General features: G+C 42.9%; 1 protein-coding gene across 2 annotated transcripts in view; it reads right to left on the bottom strand.

Annotated features, from left to right (window-relative positions):
- Positions 1 to 4,070: 4,070 nt before the first annotated feature.
- The window catches only part of HNF4A (hepatocyte nuclear factor 4 alpha), a 28,432-nt gene continuing 15,203 nt past the window's right edge, over positions 4,071 to 17,299 (bottom strand). Inside the window, exons 4-10 of one of the 2 annotated variants that reach the window (XM_044440276.1) lie at positions 16,587 to 16,693; positions 14,148 to 14,303; positions 10,271 to 10,358; positions 9,257 to 9,412; positions 7,455 to 7,691; positions 6,230 to 6,355; positions 4,071 to 4,815 (exon numbers count right to left, since the gene is read on the bottom strand). In XM_044440276.1, coding sequence (XP_044296211.1) covers positions 4,673 to 4,815; positions 6,230 to 6,355; positions 7,455 to 7,691; positions 9,257 to 9,412; positions 10,271 to 10,358; positions 14,148 to 14,303; positions 16,587 to 16,693 — 1,013 coding nt within the window. In that variant the 3' untranslated portion in view covers positions 4,071 to 4,672. The remainder of the gene's footprint in view (positions 4,816 to 6,229; positions 6,356 to 7,454; positions 7,692 to 9,256; positions 9,413 to 10,270; positions 10,359 to 14,147; positions 14,304 to 16,586; positions 16,694 to 17,299) is intronic. The other variant, XM_044440277.1, reaches the window with a different exon arrangement.

The following is a 17,299-nucleotide window of genomic DNA, read 5'->3' as shown; positions in this document are numbered from 1 at the left end:
CCACTGTCTGCTAGTAGGGTACTTACTTTTGCATCTGGTGTAAAAAGGCTAGGCTCTAAGCTGCTGTAAGTAAAATGAACTTGATTAATATCAAAAGGTTGGTTATCTCACTTACAAATATGTCTTCGGGGCTTTGAGGCAGTTATCACTTCAATTGTCTTTACATTCTATAAGGCGACAACTCCACTTACAACTCGCCACAGACTCATATTTCCCTAAACGCTGATTCCAATTCTTAAATGCTCGAAACTGTCAGTAGTTTATTATCATGCTCTCTGAAACATTCAGCAACTGGTTCAGAAATCATGATTGTCATTGAACCATGCTTATTGCTGAAATACGGGTTGCTGTGTTGTCTGAGCTCAGCTAAGAAACCATAGTTAACAAACCATGGTTCACAACCCAACAACAAACTATTGTTTCTTTTCATGGGTTGTTTGTGGGTAACAGGTCTTGTTAGTGCATCTGAGTTTTTCAAACATTATAGTCCATGGTCCAACAACAACCCATGTTCAGCTCTTGAGTGTGGGTTTTTGTGTTGTCTGAACTGAGTCAATGTCTTTTCATCTTTTCCAGGAAACTGGATGGCCCCTCCACAATTTCCGTGGGAAGACTTTTGGCCATAGCCCAGTAGATGAGCAGATGTTCCACATTAAGAAGGTCTTGGCTTCAATCATTTACATCTCCAGTTAAGGGGATCTTGATCCAGTAGCAGAAATCAGTGAACTTCTGTCTCAAATCCAAGTTAGCTGCTACTAGACAAGTGAGATGGACCATTAGCCTGACTTTGCATAAAGCAACTTGAATTCTACCCATCAAGAAATGCTGATCTTTTCCTGTCCTGCACACCAGGGGAGTGTATGGAATGCTCTCGACTCACGCGGGGTGCCAGGTACAATACGATTTGGGTCAGTACTTGAATTGATCTAAAGATGCTAGAACAGGGATGGCAGTATGAAGAGCAGGATCTACTGGCAGACCTCGGAATGATTTCAGTAGATCATCAAAGATTTCTGGCTCCCAGTTGTTTAAAAACAGCAGGAAAATTACTCTCCCCCCATTGCATGTGAATGTATGAAGAAAGCGTTTGGTAACCAGAAAGTGATTTTTGTGTTGGGAGATTGTGGACTTTACTTGGTTCTGGTACTTGTAGCAACTTTTGGACATAGAATTCTTTAATTTTATGTGCATACCTTTTGCACCCTATTCTAGCTGGTAGATCTTAAGGTTTTAATAAAATAATAATTATTATTAATAAGTGGATCCTGCAAATATCAAGTCTGTCCACACCTGCTAACATTTCCTTACTGCCAGCTCCTTCTGCAGTGCAGCCCAGGGGCAGAAAGGATTATATGGAAGCAAAGAGTTCGTAAACCACCGTTCTAGAGTTTCTGGGACAGAGATATAGTCCATGTTTCTCATAGGCATTAGTGTTTCTCTTTCCTAGTTAGAGCTCTTTCTGCAAACCATTTTTTTCCTTCTTGTATATGGTGCATGATGGAAAATGGTGCTCACCCGCCTCAGTGTATTAACCTAAAGACTGAAAGGCCTTTCTAAATTGCATCATAGCTATTTTCTTCCCTGGGTTGGGCCTTGATCTGATCACTTGCTTCTTCTATAAAATTAAGGTATATGTCTCTCTGTGAGGGACAAGCTGGGCTCCAGAGAGAAGGCGTGGAAGAGGGCAACATTCTTATTACAATGACATTTTGAGCCAAGCTTGTCTATACGTGCAGAATTCAGAGGCTGCTATCTCAAGCTAGCAACCCTTATGAATTCCAGGGAATTCCAGGTTTAACACCCACACTTCCATGCTGAATGCCTTGAATAATTTGCAAGCCCCTCTAAACTGATTCATATGAACATTTCTGAGGAGGGAGGGTAACCACAAAAGTGATTTTTCTTCTCAATATTTACAAAATAAAGTGGCATGAATACCCTACTGTGTCCTGAAACACAACTAAAAATGCTTGGGAACTTGCAGGCTCTCTCTGTGTATTCTTGCAGTGCAATTTTCTGATGGAAGCGTGGAATGGGAATGGCACCCATGGAGACTTTTGAATCTCTGAAATTGTTATGTGACTTAGGCTTCCAATTAACAGGAAATGTTAGTCATCAGAGTAAACAATTCAGCTATTGTTATAGCACTGTTTATCTTGGGATTAAAATAAGCAAATCCCCTTGTTCTTCTGAATATCTTTTCTCTTTCAGATTCAGTCTCTAACTTACCCATTGAATGTGCTAAATAAAGTGGAGCTTGATGGGAAATCAGGACTCCTTAAGCAAGGATAACAAATGATGTAAACATACCCCAGGGTGAATATCTGACAACTAGGGTACCTCTCACCCTTGTTACAAATCCCAATTTAATGCCCATCAAATGTCAGCATATTTTTGACATCCTATTAGGTGCTAGTGCCACTTTTGTACAGCGTACAAGAAATGCTCAGCATTTTCAGGAATCTACCCTCTCTGCAGGTTCCCAACCTTCATGATTGCATAGAAAAAAAATTAAATGTGCTAAAGATTCTTCCTCCCTCCTGTGAACAACATTCAACTATGTTTTTTTAAATCTCAGAGTTTCTAGAGTACTTCAAAGGTTCTCAACATGCTTTGTAAAGATGTGCCCAGTTCCTCTGTTTAAGGACGTTTCTATAGCTCTCAACATCAGAGCACATGCTTCGCGTACAGAAGGCCCCCGTTTCAATGCTCAGCACCTCTAATTTAGAGGCAGGTTGGGGAAGTCCTCTCTCTGAAGCCTTGCATCTGAATGGGCAATCCTGGGCTAGATGGGTCAATGACCTGACTCCATCAATGACAGCTTGTTATGTGCTTATGGCCTTTGTCAATGGGTGTGTCAAGGAAGCTGCCATTCCTGGAGTTTGGAATGGTGCCCAAATGGCATGACAGCAAGCACTCAAGGGCAGGTCCTCAACTCTGCCACAGAGGACACTGTTTCCATTGCAATATAAGCCCTAGTCAGGCTTTCTATAAATAGCTGAGCGGGAGGAAGGGAGAGCGAAAATGAGCATGCTGAGCCCACCTCTCTCCATCACCATCCTGGTTTTCCTCCCTCTGTTGAGGGTGATCATTTTACAGCAGAGAGCCTTCTCTATCCATGGAGGTTCTCCATCCACTTTTAAACCTGGGTTCTTTCATGTGCCAGGACAGTCCCCCTCCAGAAAAGGGTGTGAGCTGTGGACAGTTGCCCTCAAAATATGGAGAGGTGAGGGCAGAGCTCACATGCTCATCCTTGTGCCCCATCCCTCACAGGTTTATGGGACATGTGAATAGGGTGACAATCCATGGATTTGGGCAAAAAGTGCAGTCGGCCCAAACAGAAGGTTTTCTATGAGTTCCTTGGAATGGTAAAGCATAATGTGAGTTTGTGGGTATCAGTCTTGCTCCTACAACTTGCTCCAGCCCATACTCTTTCCCATATTTATTCTCCATGATTCTCAATATAATAGCACCTGAGATCATAATGAATAAGGACAAGAAACAGACGGATTGGCAATGGAACAATTAAGAGGTTCACCAAAATACACACATCTGCCATTATTCATTTCCACTGAACCAAACCATTCATTTTGGATGGAAAGTGAGAAGGAGAAGGAGGGCATTAGAATAACCTTAAGCAACATACCTCACCACAGAGGTGTCCCTGCAAATAGATGAACTGCAGTCTGTTTCAGCAAGCCAGATCTTAGTCTTAACAACAAGACAAATTCATGAAGGAGAAGTCTATCAATGGCTATTAGCCGTGGGACCTTGATGTGTACATAAAATGGAGCTGAGTGCCAGGTGCTAAAGACAGTAAGAAGACATTGGCCCTTCTTGTATCTCCCTATTTTTAGGTTTCCAAGAAACATTGTGTTGGCCACTGTTGGAAGGTGAGAATGCTGGACTAGAATGGACCTTGTTCTGACCCAGCACGGAAATTCTTTGTTCATATACACTTTTCCTTCCTCACAGAAATCATCAATCACCAGATGGACAAAATACAACCAGATAACTCTACCTTAAGAGAGCAACACTTTTGCCACTGAATTTTTGTTTATTGTTGAGGTTCAGTGGAAGCATGTAGGCCTGGTCTATGCTTCTGGTATCACGCCAAGGCAGTGGAGCTATGCAGGAAGCAGTAAAGAGGTTGCATTACAGAAGCTCTGGCAGCAGCCAGTTCAAACTCTGCATCTTCTTTCATAGAAGCCATGCCCGTCTGAGAATGTGTTAACTCCAGAATGTCACAGGAGGACTTGGAGCTATTTAGAGATGCTCCAGCCAAGGAGTGTCCCCCCACCACCCCACATTCAGATGCCTTTTAAAAACCAGTAAAAATAAAAATAACAAGTAACTCAGTGGCAGTGAAGAAACAGGCAGTCAGTGCATTTCTGTAAAAGGCACCAGCAGATCTGAAGGGTGGGACCTGGTGCTACAGAAGGAGGATAAGGCCACCATGGAGGCTAGTCCATAAGTTCTGCAGTGCTTGGGTGCAGATGTCTCCACAGCCAACATGTGGAGGTGGCTTTTTTCATGCAGTTTCCAAAGAGAAAATTGGTGCATCTGTACCCTGGGATATCTCGATGAACATTCCACCTCCAGCATGTTCAAGATGAGAGCGAGAACTTTTCTCTCGCAACATGGTCTTCATGACACCAGGCATGTTCAGATGCTAGATGACCTCCTGCTTTGTGATGGCAGGTTGAGGGACTGAGCTGGGTTGTTTGGCTACAGTTGCAATGGCTCCTGGAAGTAGTTTGTATTGTTCAGCTCCTGAGCCAGCAGGTGGGGAAGGCTGAGGAGTTTCTGGAGTGGCTGTGGGGAGAAAGGCTCTGTTACAAAATCAGGCACCGTAAAGCCTTGAGCCAAACACAAGCATTTCCATACACATGGTAGAAATGTGTAATAGCACCATCTTACACAGATTTCTAAAAGTTCTGCTAGGATCAATAAGGTTTACTCCTTAGTAAGTGTTTTGTGCTTAAGACTGCAACCTGTTAGTTTTGGCTTTCAATTAAGTTGGAATGTAAGACTTCTATTGGAAAGAATAAACATAGGATGATGCTAAACCACACGAAGTTCTTGCTGGCATCTATACACAGTGCTAAAAGAATCCCTGTAAGTGAAGACAGAGAACTTGTGACCCTCCAGATGTTTTGGTTTCGAAGTCCTATCAATCCCAGCCAGCATAACCAATGATGAGGGATAATGAGAGCTGTAATTTAACTATACTTGAAAAGCTACAGACTACCTACTCCTAATGTAAAACATAAAAGAAGCAGGTGCCAGAGAAGAGAGCCATCACCATTGTAAGAGTAGAAGGTGGAGAAGCATCCATCCACCTTCTTGGGACTGGACCATTCCTCCTCTTACAGAAGTCATCTGTCCCAAAGCTATTGCTACTAATTCAAATCTTAGGGACTGGGGGGATATGTGTACAGTTTAATGTGAAGTGATATAATTCTGCACTTTTTGATCAATACATAAACACAGTTATTCTTGAAAATTTGCACATCCCTGAATTTTGCAGTGGAGTTATCCGGTCAAAAATGCACACAGAAAATCCTACATTAGTGAAAGTTATGTTAAAAATTAATTATAATTAGTCAAATGGCTTGCAAGTTTGTGTATATGAGGCAAATTTGTGCATGAAAATTTTCATGCAAATCTTTAAAAAATTAAACATTAGTATCTGTAATGGGCTGCTTTTACGCAGTGTACTTGATATCACTCCAGTATCAGAGGAGTTTTTGTGCGGATAGTTAAAAAATGCTTTTTCCCACTTTATTCTTTTTTCTTGGTGTGTTCATGTGTGTGTAAATGTATAGGTGTGTAAAGGTTGCATGCTTATACACTGCAGGATGTCAGTACTCAGGGTGCCCCTTTGAAAGGGAAAGTAAAACAATGCTTTCTTCCCTCAGCACCATGATTCTGCGTTTTTTTCTTTGAAAAAAAGTATGTGCAGGGAGAAATTCAGTGCTCAAATACACATCCTCTGGATGCTTTTTTTTTTTGAAGAACAATGAACAAACAGCAAGTTTTCCACACAGCAAAGCTCCCCTGTTCTCCACTGCTACGTCTGTTAGGGAGGCCAGAGCAACATGGGAAAACCTGATCCCATTATTCAAGCAGAAGGATAACCAGTGCACATCCATGTGCACTTAGTTTACCATAACTCAGAATATGCACGGCATTCCTGGATACTGGGTCTCCCTGCAGGAATACTCACACAGCTGCCCGTTGTGGATCTGAGCTGGCATTGTGTTGGCCACTATGACGTTTGTCCCCAGATTCTCCTGGATAAGGTGAGGGTGCAGAGCGTGGTGGTGAGCATGAGGTGCTTCGCTCGACGATCCTAAAATGATTTATATTGCTCTTAGCATGGCACGATATTCAGCGCAAAAAGTGACACACAATTCTTTCCACATTTGAAATGCTCCCAGTGTCAGTAATCAACCCAGGGATAGAGAGAAGCACATGACCAAGGCCCACCTTCTAGTTGCCCAAACTAGTCATGGATGTTCTGCCAATCAATATCAGATGTGTAGGTGTGCGGTCATAACTGTGGAGGTGCATTTTGGTCAGGATCACAACCAAGATCACCTGCTTGAGGTGATGCTAGGGCCATGTTGTGGCTAACAGAAATCAATTTGTATCTTGGTTGTGTGTGTGGGGAGAGAGGGGGAGGGAGGGAGGGAGGAGGGGGAAGATGCAGTGGTGTTAAGGCACACAAGACTGAGTAAGATTAAGGGCTGGACACTGAGGTTTGGTGGGGAGATGGGATGGAGAACTCAGGTCTTTGCCAAGGAGCTACAGAGCACTGGGAAAAGATGCAATCAGAAGTGGCAAATAAGGACAGCTTTCCCTTTCCCTCTCCTGCATCCTCTCAGTCCACTGTCTCTCTGCTTCAAAACATGTCCTTCCTCAGCTGTTTGGCAGAGACACTCACTGACTAGACCCAGTTCTCCACTGAATGTCTAGTGTCCCCCTAACTGGGTTGAAGACAGAGGATCTCCAATAGAATGGAATGGAGTCACCTCATATTATTACTCTCTGAAAGAGAGAAAAAGCCTAACACCCATAAAATATCTATAACATGCTCTCCCTGCCTCAGGTGGTGTATCCTCTCTCTATGTAGACCTCAGGGCCTCTGGTGGAAGACTGAAGATAAGATTATGTCCCATTAGACAATAACCTCTTCTCTCCTACCCTGACTGCAAACCTTAGTGCAACATAAAAACAGATGACTACCTCAAATCTCACTTCAGGCAGGGAGATCAGAGTCCCTGGCCAAACACCAGAGACTCTTCTTGGACTCCAGATGTCTTCTTCTCCTCTCTTCTTCTTTGCAGTGGGGCTGATGTTGTGTCCTACACTTGCCTGTTAGCCAAGCATCAAGACTCCAAGTCTAATGCCTGGAAAGCTCTCTGCAGGGCCTCTCTGGAAATGCTTACCTCCCAGCAGCATCTCCTGCAGCAGGTTGTCAATCTTGGCCATGCCAAAGAGCTTGACGAACTGGATCTGTTCAATCATCTGCCAGGTGATGCTCTGGAGGGTGGGCAGCAGCAGGAGGAGCTCCCCAAAGCGTCCCCGAGAATCATATTGCCGGTCGTTGATGTAGTCCTCCAGGCTGACCTGAACTTGATACCGCATTCGTTTTATCTTGATGGGGTCACTCAGGCCTTTAGCATCTGGAATAAGCCACAGGAAGTTACACACTATGCCATGTCTCCCATATAAAGGTGCACATCCAGAGATTCAGGCCAGTTTGGGTGGCTACATGAATCCACACTATCTTCAAACTCTTTTGGCACTGTGGAAGAGGCACCTGTTTCATGTTCCTTATTCAGGATTTGCACAGGCTAGCTCTGAGCTCCGGCTGTCCACATGGACTACACGTTGGACTACAATCCTTCAGCCCCAGCCATAGTCAAGGATGAATGAAAATGGAGGTGAGCATCTCTAACACCATGGGTTGCCCAGCCCTGATGTAAGAACTGGTAAAGAGGCTTATGAAACCAGGTGACTCAGCTCAGCACAAAAGGCACAGTTCCCGCCAAGAGGGGATGTGATGAGGAGTGCTAGAAAAATGAGAAAACTGCACCAACTTAGATATCAAAGGTGCAGAAGTCCTGCTTTCCTTTCCATCTGGCCACCTGAGCTGAGCTTTGTTTGCTTTCGAATGGCAGCATGGAGGCCATAGGTGGCATAGTTTGAAAGAGCTTGGATGAAGTTGCGAAGGAGAGTAGCCTCCACACCAGCCCCTTTCCCCGGAATCGCCAAGCTTTGTTTGCCCCCTTTCTTAAGGAGATCCAGACATCCTTGTCATCAAATCACTGCAGTTCAGTTTCAGGGTGATAAAAGGTGACTGCAGCATGAGCCTCTCTCTCTCTCTCTCTCTCTCTCTCTCCCTCTCGCGTGGGCAGGTAGAGCGTGACTAAGGCTTAATGGTTCCTTATGACCGCAGGTGGAGATTCATGATGAATCACCAAGGCAGACCTGAGCAGCCGCTCTTCACTGGCCTCCTGCCAGTTGCTGCTCTTATGGAGGAGAGGGGCTTTCTTTCGGGCTTTCTCTGATGGTTACTTTTTGTTATTGAATTCAGAGTCAAACTATCTTGCTGTAACATGAAAAACAAAAGAAAACAAAACAGTACTTAAAGAGACCTGATCCCTGGCAGAAACAGGAATCAACCTTGGGGCAATTAGGACAGTTTCTTCAGAAGGCACTTAAACTAATCACTAATTCCCTATCTAGGATCACATTGTAAGGAACCTTTGCAGAATGAGCGTAAAGGAGGAGCATGGCCATGGGAAACAGCGTTACTTAATAATTTAGATTTGATTAAATGTTGTGTTTTACCATTGCTTTAGGATTCTATTTAATGGGATTTTACTGGGTAAGCTCTGTTGGGAGGTCTTTTCTCCTTAGTGCTTGTGTGGTATCCAGTGTGACACTGTCACTGACGTAAATTATCTTGCACTAACAATAGCATATGCAGCTTCTAGGTCAATAGCCCATGTTGCCATGTTGTGTTTTCTGGGGAAACCTGCCCTAAAAGCCAAAGGGACTGGCATTCTGCTAGAGGCCTGCACAGGCAATTCATGTCAGTGGTAGTATCATGCTGAACACTGTCCTTGATTCCAACTTCCAGAAGATTGAATAAAAGCAGTGTCTTGGCTGTGCTAGAGGACTACTGTATAGTGCACAAACCACTGTACACCCCACTTGCAGTCATGAAGAAATCTGCTTCTACCTGGATCAAAGAAGATGATGGCTTTCAAACAAGCATATTCATTATCATCAATCTGCAACTCCTGGAACGTCAACACGAGCTCGTCCAGGATCCGTACAGCCACACGACTGATTTCTAGGAGCTCTGGGCAGTTACGTGGGATTATGTGGTCATTTCCTGCAGGAAAATTGTTTTATTTAAAACCTAGTTCTTTCAAACATCTTTGCCAATGCGGTTCCCTGGCTGCCCATAGTTTTGTAATTTACTATCTATTGTTTTATTAAATAACCTCTTCCCCTTCCAGTGGATTTGTTGAGCTATGATGGAAACATTTGCTGCTGCTATTATTGTTGTTATTATTATTACTATTATTATTATTTATACAGCTGATTTATCTGAAAGACAAACAGATGACAAATAATTACCTTGCCCTCTCCATCATTTAACTGTTGGAAAATTTAAAAATTCCAAGGCTCCTGTTTTCACTTTATTTTCTTCCAGAAAAAATGTCCTTATGGCAGAACTGATGTCCCTTATGTCCCACCAATAACTTGCAGGAATACTCATAAGTTGTTTGTAAATTGGAGCTTAAGCATATCAGTGCAATCATTTATATGTCACTCAGAGTGTCTCTGCCCTTTTCCCGTTCCCAAACCTGCAAAATCTATTTACTGGAAATGACAGTGAAGAAATAGGAAGAAGCACCTATCTTATCACACATTCAACTCTTAAAAACTACTCACTGTCTCTAGCCTGCTCATTTTCAAGAATGCAAATCTTAGCAAATGCATAGGAACAGATTTTTGAAAAATTTGATTCCTTCAGTGTGCAGACAGCACAACAAAGAGCACTTAACCTTCACTGAAACAGATGCAGAATGGATTTTACACTGTTCATACATTCCCAATTACTTCCAAATAAACATGCATAGGATTGTGCTGTTAAAATCTGCAACACACTTCTCCTTTCAAATCCCTACACTGAAAACTTCACAGACTGCAGTATGTATAATGGGAGGAGACAGAGGCTCTTTACCTAGCAGTAGGATGTCTTTGAACACCATCGACCGTTTGGCAGCTCCCAGTAACAGGTGTTCTCCTGCATGGGCCCGTAGCAAAGCCACCTGGAGCAACAAAGACCTCTTATTACTGGAAGAAGAGTGTAACAGAAAGGCAGAGAACTCGAATGTACCCATGGAAGAGAAATGCAGAGAGAACATTCACCTTGCTACCTCCTGTGAAGGCCACGTTACAGGAGGCATCTGGCAGTGCGGCCCTCAAGACTGTTTTGTTTCTGTGGGGTTGGAAAACTTTCCTTCCCCAGCTGACTCATGTCTGCACAGATATGCCAGCCGAAACTTGCAACAATAGGCAAGGGAGTGCCTCCCATGCATCAGAGTACAGGGAGCACTCACCCTTCCATATTCAGTCATAATATGTCACACATCAAAGAGAATACAGCAAAACTCCATTCATTTCTTGGTGACACTGTCTGACCTTTCACCAGAATCTGTGGAAGTAAATACTCCAATGATGCAATGAGCATCCTCACTTGGAGCCAAGTTGTTTTGGGACTAGAGTTCCCATATCATCAGTATCTTGCAAGCTCGGGGCGTGGGGACCAGAAGGCCAGTTGGATGGCTGTACAGGAAGTACTTCTGTGGTAATAGCCAGTACATGCACACTTCCTGGAGTCTTCATGCAGTGCGAAGGAAGAAAGCTGAACTGAGCTGGTCCTCTCCAGAGGGCAGAACTGCATGAGTGTGAGGATGGACCATTTCTAGTTAATCAGGAAATGAAATTATACTCAGCTGCCAGGGTTCTGCAACATGAAGGTTCTTTAGAGCACCATAAGGTCACAGAATAGCCACAAGGTGGACTATCCTTCATGGGCTGGACCCAGATTCTGCCCCATGTGAGCAGAATGTGTGTTACAGCACAGTGACTTTCCTCCCTATTTGGTAATGTTATTCCACTAATTGGCCCATCCTGATTTGGCATCCTGGGCTCTGTCAGCACTTGACATGTGTGCAGTGTTGCTCAGGAACTGTTGTGTGCTTGGTGTATGGGCAGATTTCAATCTGTGCATGTTGTGCTACTGTGTTAGTATATTCTTTCCATGGAACGCCAAGGAATTCTTCCATGCCATCCTATCTGGATCCAACCCCAAAAGTTTAGCATCCCTGTCCCAGTGTATGTAATTTTTCTGGTGACTGTGGACATTTTGTTGAGAAGAGGGTTCTGAAGAGTTTTTTTTTTTAAACCAAACCAATCACTTTGTTGTTAATGATTCCAGTGAGTCACTTTATACCCTCCAGTGATCCTCAGGAATGCTCTGATTCTCCTATCCTACTTCTGTTAAAAAAAAATCTGCAGAAACAAAGGTTAACACGAAAACACGGTGTGACATGGATACTTCTTAATGTCCGACTGGGACTTCAGCTGCGTGGCAAACAACTACTAAACATTAACTTAAGGATTTGGGAAAGGGTGTCTTCACGGGGATGGGCCAATGTGTATGTGCTGAACAAACACCGAGAAATAACCTTGCAGTGAACAATCTGAAGGGAAGGGAGAGACTACTATTTCCCAAAGGCTTCGATCAACTCATGAAGACAAAGTAGGAGGCAAATTTGCCTGAGCAATGTTCTTCGTTAAAAGTATCCTGATACTAAAAGCACAGAAAGGGCCATCTCAAACTTCTCTGTAAATTAGGGGTGGACAATGTGCAGCCCAGGCCACATGTGGCCCAGACTCTGCTGCTGCCAGATTTGCCACAAATTCCCTGTCAAACAGGACATGTGCTTAGGTTTACAACAAAAACATCAGTATTTTTGCTATTGCTGTGCAGCTAAAATTTGGTGGCAAATTCAGCAGTGTGGTGGCAGCAGGCAGGGAAGGAAAATTGGCCCTTGACCTGCCAGAACTTGCCCAGCCCTGCTGTAAACAAGCCGCAAATGCAGGCATTCCTGCAACCAGGGATGTGATTGTTGTGTGAGGCAAATGAAGCATGCATGAGGCCTTATCTACCCCAGCCATTTTCAGGGATTGTATCCGCATGATTCCCACTTAGATGCATCCCCCTCCCCTCCAATGAGAACATAAAGAGTGTTATTATCTGCTCACAGCAAGATTTGCTAGTCTGGTGTCCTATTTCCAAGGACTGGCCATGTGCTGCAAGATGACAAACAGCGGGGCAAGAAAGCAACTGTTCCTCCTATTGTGTGCACTCCCACGCTCAACTTTACAACTAACTTGCTATGGCATCATATTTAGATATTTTCTCTTTTTTTTCAGATGTTTAATTTGCCAAGTTAAATCAACCATTATTTTACCTTTCCCCAACCAGGTGATCTCCAGATGTGTTGGACTTCAACTCCTATTATCCCCAAGCATGGGGAAAGTTTGCTTCATTGCAACATTTCCTTCTTGGGCTCCCTCCTTGCTTTCTTAACCTGTACTCAGCTGAGGCCTTTCTCTGAATCAGTCATTAGTTTAAGTGCATTGTGCAACCACAAAACCTTTTCTTTGATGGTGCCCTGTCCCTGGAATGCCCTCCAGACTAGTGAAAACAAGCTAGGTTTGTACAATTGGTTTGTGCGGTTGTGTGGTTTTAGCCTGTGCAATTGTTTATCTCATCTTGCCAATTTTACTGTCAATGAAGTTTTGATGTTGTGATTTTCATATTATTTTGCTGGATGGAATTTCATGTGCTATGCCCTGAAATGTAGCTTTTTGGATGAAGGTGCTTTCTGGGAATGAATTAAATAGATGGCTGACAGGGATACAGATGCTTTTCTTCCAACTCATCCTACCATCCTCTTGCTGGTGAAATGCAGTCCTTCCCCAGGCCTGTTCACCATGGCCATTGAGGTTTTGCATGCAAATACTTACATCTCAATTGCATATTTCAGGTTGTATTACTAACTCTCCACTCACCCACACCTAACTCATGATGAATTTGTTGTCCTTTTAAACAGAAGTTTCAGCTGATGATGATTTGTTGTAGCAGTTTTCAGGATGTGCAATTTTGTGGCCTACTGCAGGAGCATTTCATCCTTCTTTCAAAGAAGAAAGTATGTAGATTATTACACTAATATTCACCACTGCCCCTAAGTGTGCAGGAAGTATTCCTGGGGGATAAATTGTGGGGAGGTACCGAAAAGATTTGAAACTCAGGCCCACAGGACAACCTCCACAAATTTGCATATGCTAATTTGCTTATGCTTCAAGTCTCTTTTTGTATGTGTCTTTAGAGGTCCCTGTCTCCATTTGTAAAGACCTTTAGAAGATCCTTCTAAAGGAGCCATTCCTCAAAGAGGTGAGAGGCAAATAGAAGAAGGGCCTTCTCAGTAGCTGCCCCTCGCTTACAGAATGTGCTCCCCAGAGAAATTTGCCTGGTGCCGATATTACTCCATTTCCAGCACCAGGTGAAAACATTTCTCTTTTCCAGGCATTTTAACAATACATTTAACAACTATTTTAATGTGTGTGATAACGTATCATCTTATGGTTGTTCCTGCAGTGGATTTATTGCAATTACTTATTTATTATTGTGTTTATCATATTTTTATCATATTTGATTGGTTTTATTATTGTTTCCTTGTATGAGTGATTGATTGTTTATTCGTTTTATTGTTTTAGCGATTGTGTAATTTTAAGTGTTGTAAGCCACCTAGAGACTCCACTTGGAGCAGGGAGCAGCATGCACATGTAAAATAAATTAAAATATAACAAAATATTACATGTTGCTAATCAGCTCAGTATTTCTGTGTATCAATGAACTGCGAAAGGACAATAATGCTCATTCAAACAATGAGTAACATAAGAGGCTTACAGAATTTTTTAGAGCTGGAATAAGGAAACCACAGTTTAATTTTAGCTATAAATGGGAATCCAAACAACTGGCTTACCTGGTCATCCAAAGGAAGCTCACAGAATGCTGGGATGTACTTGGCCCACTCCACTAGCACTAACAGCTGCTGCTTCATAGACTCACACACGTCTGCAATATTTGCAATCTTTTTCCCTCTGATATCTCCACTTATCACTGAAATTGGTGATGATATCTGGAAAAGCATGAAAATTTACCTAACATTACTTAGGAAAAAAAAAAAAAAACAGAACTGGAAGCTATGCAAACTACAAGATTTCATCATCTAACAATGTGGGAGAATGTGAAATGCCTTTTCTTATGCTTAAGTGGAATCCAAAGGCTCTTGACCTATTACCAAATGGAAATTCATTTTTCCTCAAATAGTCTAACATGAGTTATATTTTAATGCCTCTTCTTCCCCTCCTTTATTAGCTATGTTGGCCTCCAAAACTAGGGTAAATGCTTTTGCAAGCAAATCATACATTGGTATAACTTGTTTCCCTTGGTCTCCTTAGGGCTAGTGTGAGGAATGCGTGGTCCTCCCGATGCTGTTGGTCTGCAACTCCCATCATCCTTGAACATTGGCCTTATGGGCTGGGGCTTCTGGGTACTGGAGTTCAGCAGCAAGTGGGCAAAACCTCTTCGGTCCAAACACTGAACTATCACTTGGTTGTGATTTGGCTTCAGTTGGTTTTTTGTCATCTTGAGCTTGGAGCCGTTGATCCTGCAAACCAGCCCCAAGTGTTCTTAGAGCACTTGCAGATGATTCAAAAGCTGAGCTCACATGAGTTTGTCTGGAGCTCTGGTGGTGTAGAAGGAATACAGCAATTCACCAGTAGACAGAACAGTCATACCTCTTCGCATCATCCCAAATACAATGTCAGTGGAAGCAATGGTTGTGAAATACAAGAGGGGTGCAAATAAAAGATGCTGTCTGCCCCTAACCCGAACCCCAAAACTCTGTGTTTCTTGCAAGACGGTTTCGCAATAGAAGCCTTGTCTGGAAGCACCACTGGTCACGAGGCCTGGTGCCTGTCCTTGGAGCCTAATATATCTCACCCAACATTGCAGCAGTTGGGATGAAAGAAACCATGCAAGTTGGCCAAGACTCCTTGTAATGAGGGAGTTCAAAATTAAAAGACAGATGCATAGGACCATTCTCCACTCTTTCTGATTGGCTAGCCAGAGAACATTGGGACCATTTTGCCAAGTCTGAATACGGAGGGGGACAATATTAGGTGGCAGTTTCTAGATCACAATAAACAGTAAAAAAAGATGCCTGTTTGGGGAAAGTGAACAGCATGGAGCTGAGTGATAGAACACGCTGAAGTTCTTGTGCACACACCTTATAAGGAATAAGGCCAAAACTTCAATGATCTATTTTAGTGGAATGCTGACTCTGCAATTGAAATGAGCTGGGTTGTTCTTACATGGATCTGTTTGCAATACCACCGTGTTGGTCTACCTGGATGCATGTTTTGGCAATCACTATTATGCACTGAAGTTATTTGAATTATTGTGCTTTGATACTTTTGTGAGCCATAAGCCAGTTCCTTTAAGGGTTTCCGCCTCCTTTCTTGTACAGTTCTTGTACAGTTCCTTCTAGCATCCAAGGATCCCAAATCTCTTGTTTACAGAGTGCAAAAAATTGTCTCCAAGGCCACTGCAAAGCCTACCCTTTCACCCTTCTTCTTTTCTTCCAAGTGCCTTTATTTCCTGGAAACTTGTCAGCTTTAGAAGTATGTGTCATTGAATCAACAGAATTGTAAAAATAACAAAAAAGAAAATAAAAAACACACCCTTGCTATTTCATTTCTTAGTCAAGGAACACAGAAGATTTAATACACATAAATACCGAGTGACTCTGGATTGGACATAAACAAATTCCTTCCTGATATTTGCCCTTCTTATACCTAACTATATAAGGGCCTTTCTCAATTTTGATACACTAAGGGCACAGTTTTATGAATATTTACTCATAGATAGAAAAATGTCCTTCATTTTCCAAGATTCCCCATCCAGGATTCACCTAATCTAAGCAACTTCCCTCAAATCTGAACTTCTGCTACATTTTCTCAGCACAAAAGGGCAGTACTTTGTACCTGCCAAATAGCTGACTGCACCTTGACCAAATGTGGTTTGAATGTGGCTGCACTAGTGCCATGAAGAGAGCAACTGGATATTGCCCATGATGTTGTCCTTGACAAATGACAGATCTGGTTCAGATGAAAGATGTCCTGCTAGAGATTTCACAGCACACCCATATGCACGTTTACTCTGAAGTAAGCTCCAGCGGGTTCAGTAGAGCTTCCTCTCAAGAGTAAGCACACAGGATCTGTAGTGTAAGCATCTGATGATTTACAGAAATTTCTTTCTTATTATAGAGAGGATGAAATGGAAAGTAAAATTAAAACAACACAGGGGGGCTTGTCAGATAGTTCTTATGTTGATTTGTTCTCTAAATTCAAAGAAGTACCTGCTGTGAAAGTACTTCTGCTTGCAGTAAAACATTAATGGAAGGTAAGCTGCTGTCTTCATAGCTGGATCTCCGCGTGCTGATTCGATCTCGTTCGTTCTGCACAGCTGCAAACAAAACAAAACCAAAACCAAAACGTAAAGCACAAAAAACCCTTTATCTTGCATTCAAAAAGTAACACAAAACAAAGCAAAAAGCTTTGGTTGGTTTGTATACTTTAGTCATTGATTTTATATGCTATAGTCCTAATTTTCGGGGTTGCATCCAATTTGCAACAGGTTCTGTTGGCCAAGAGCAATTCCCCTGTCGCTGAAGCCCCACCTGCGGATGGAACCCTGCAGAGCAGCTTTTGTGGGGACGGCATAGGGAGAGGAGGGGGATACCCCATCGCATGGGCAGAGGGCCACTCATGTAGCATTCGATTTCACCCTCTGAAAAGGCAAAGCCAAACGCGAATATGATGCCACCTGTCTTGTCCAAAACATTTGAGATAAAAGATAACATAAATGTATGAAATGCCCAAATTAAACCAGGGTGCTTCCAGGCAAGGGTTTCTTACTACAGTCATTCTTCTTCATCCAAAAAACTGCGCAGAGGATCAAAAAAACACCAAGAGTGTGGTGTGATGGTTTGAGTCTTGGACTGGAGACCTGGGAGATCCAGGCCCTCGTCCCTACCCAGCCAGTCACTGAGTGGCTTAGGGCAGTCTTGCT

The sequence above is a fragment of the Varanus komodoensis genome, unplaced genomic scaffold, assembly GCF_004798865.1.
Source record: "Varanus komodoensis strain SLA01 unplaced genomic scaffold, ASM479886v1 scaffold37, whole genome shotgun sequence".
NCBI classification, from domain to species: domain Eukaryota; kingdom Metazoa; phylum Chordata; class Lepidosauria; order Squamata; family Varanidae; genus Varanus; species Varanus komodoensis.
Note: the sequence above shows the minus strand (reverse complement) of the source record. Positions and strands in the feature narration are given on the sequence as shown.